This window comes from Eriocheir sinensis, chromosome 34, assembly GCF_024679095.1.
Source record: "Eriocheir sinensis breed Jianghai 21 chromosome 34, ASM2467909v1, whole genome shotgun sequence".
In the NCBI taxonomy this organism is placed as follows: domain Eukaryota; kingdom Metazoa; phylum Arthropoda; class Malacostraca; order Decapoda; family Varunidae; genus Eriocheir; species Eriocheir sinensis.
In genome coordinates this window covers 10,444,663-10,447,162 of record NC_066542.1, presented here as the reverse complement: position 1 = coordinate 10,447,162, position 2,500 = coordinate 10,444,663, and the positions used below count along the sequence as shown (strand labels likewise).

At 56.7% G+C, this 2,500-nt stretch overlaps 1 protein-coding gene across 2 annotated transcripts in view; it reads left to right on the top strand.

Annotated features, from left to right (window-relative positions):
• The window catches only part of LOC127007055 (protein tweety-like), a 36,289-nt gene that overhangs the window by 20,484 nt on the left and 13,305 nt on the right, over positions 1 to 2,500 (top strand). For both annotated transcript variants that reach the window (XM_050877580.1, XM_050877579.1), the window contains exon 2: positions 222 to 504. In XM_050877580.1, the coding sequence (XP_050733537.1) occupies positions 222 to 504 (283 nt within the window). The remainder of the gene's footprint in view (positions 1 to 221; positions 505 to 2,500) is intronic.

Below are 2,500 nucleotides of genomic sequence, written 5' to 3'. Positions count from 1 at the left end.
AGGAGCATGGGGCAGGACAGGGTACTGTGCCGTGTGTCAGGCCGTGTGTACTGTTGTGGCTGCTGTTGCTCCGTGATGAGGATGTCTTAATGACGACTGGGAGTAAGAAAAATATTAACAAAGACAAATAACTGTTGATGATGATGATGGGAGTAGGGCTGTGTGGGGTACAGTGTTGTTTCCTGGGACGTGTCGCTATATGCGTGCTCTCTCTCCCGCAGCCCGCCGCCCAGCGTCAAGGCCCTGCCCTCGACCTCCCGGACGCAGCTCAAGCAGCAGCTGATGCGTCAGCAGCTGCAGCAGCAGCAGGAAGCCAAGGACCGGGATGCCGCAGCACGTGCCCAACAGTCGCGGCAGGGCGTGCAGCACCAGCATCAGCAACACGTGCAGCACCAGCACCAGCACCAGCAGCAACAACAGCAACACCAACAGCAACAACAACAACAGCAGGCCATCGCCATCCCCACGTCCTCCTCCCCTGATGTGCCGCCACAAGTCCTGCAGGTGAGAACCGTGCTGCTTGACCTCCTCCTCCTCCTCCTACTCCTACTACTACTACTACTACTACTACTACTACTACTACTACTACTTCCTTCTCGTATCAGCCACACCCAGAGCCGGAGACATCCACGGCTCTGGCATCAACTAATAATCGTTTTGCTGCAGGGCAACATGAGAGACACGTGGTGTTGTATGGTAGGCGTGTTTGGCCCTGGAGGCTTTAAGTAGTATACGCACAATAATCAGTCATCGGTGTCTGGTTCATACCTGAAGGCGAACCAGTTTAGGCCCGTCCACAGACTCGCAGGCTCGGTCACGCACGGTCGTGACTGTGGTCGGTCTCTCTGCATCAAAGGCACAATTAACTTAAGTAAATGCAGCGGCACCACAAACCATCGCCGCGCCGCTCGCCTGGAACTATCTCGTGAAGGGCTTCAGAGAGTAAAGAAAAGAAGAAGAAACAGACCAAATGCAGCTGTGCTACAAGCCTCTGCTGCGCCGCCAAACTTACTAACTCTTTCGTCAAGGACTGCAGACAGTAACGAGAGAGAGAGTAAAAAAGAGGTGTATTTGCAGCTCAACTGGCAGAGGCACACTCCGGGCGTGGGTGTCGGAGGCTGTTCCCGGTGACCTCATACATGAGGATTGAGTGGCCCGGCGCTGCCGTGGCGGGGGTGACTCAACACCCTGTCACGGAGGGGCGTCGGGGTCCGGCCACCCAAGGCGAGGCGCATCTGTCCCCGCGGCGAGGCGTCCCGAGGCACCCGCTGGCCGCTACCCTGACGCCCTCTCGCTGTGATTGTTTTCCTGCTGATACTCATGTTGCTGCTGCTGCTACTGCCGCCACCACTACTTGTTCTGTGGTATCAGGAGTAGTCCATAGCCGCTGTAAAAGCAGTGACAGCAGCAGAAGTAGCAGTAATAGTAGTGGTGGTGTTGGGGGGGGAGGGGGGGAGTGACCACTCTGAATCTTTTCAAGGCAGATCTCGCTAAGCTTACAAAACCTTGGCGTGTCACTCGGGCGGCAGCAGCAGCGGTGTTCGTCCGGACGTGTGGCCACCGTCCGGGCTCCCTCCCTCCCTCCCGCCGCGGTGCTCGACACTGCTACTATGGCACATGTGCTGAGCCTGACCCCCCCCCTCCCCCTACCCCCCACCAAGACACGTTTACCGCACCCCTCCCCTCCTCACGGTGAGCCCCAAGGTTGCTGCGCCTGGTCTGCCTCATCCCGAACCTTGGCCAACACATTAACCTTCCCCACCATTGTCTGTCACTCGTTTAACTAGCTGCTTGTTTTCCCGGACCGGGGTGGCATCGTTAAGGACACAATGTTTATGTGGGCTGATGAATGGGGGGGGGCACTCACGACGCCGGCAGGCTGAGGAAGAACCAACTCGTCTCAGCCGCCCTTCACATGTGCACCTTTCCTCACAGACAAGTGCGGGGGAAAGAAGAGAGGAAGAAGCGAGGGAGGGAAGAGGGGAAAGTAGGGAAGGGGAGGGAAGAAGAGAGAGCATAGGAAAGAAGGAAGAGGAAGAAGTGAAGAAGGGAAGAGGGGAAAATAGGGAAGGAAAGGGAAGAAGAGAGATCATTGGAAAGAGGGGAGAGGAAGAAGTGAAGAAGGGAGGGAAGAGGGGAAAGTAGGGAAGGGAAGGGAGGAAGAGAGAGCATAGAAAAGAAGGAAGAGGGAGAGGAAGGGTAGGGAAATAGAAAAAATAAATGGGGGGGAGTGGGGGAGGGAGAGTAGGAAGAAAATTAGACCTACACCAGGCACTCAGAACCCGGCACCAGGCACTCAGAACCCGGCGTGATGTGTGTGATTGTACCCACGAGGCGGCTTGTCCGGGGAAGATCTATGCCACTCCCGAAGTGACGGCTGCTGTTTATATCCTGGAGCCTAAACGATGTAGACCCAGTGCCAGGGAGGCGACGCGTGGCAGCCATTTAAACCAAGCCAGCCCGGGGTGAAGAGCCGCGCGAGAGGGTACACAGGAGGAGG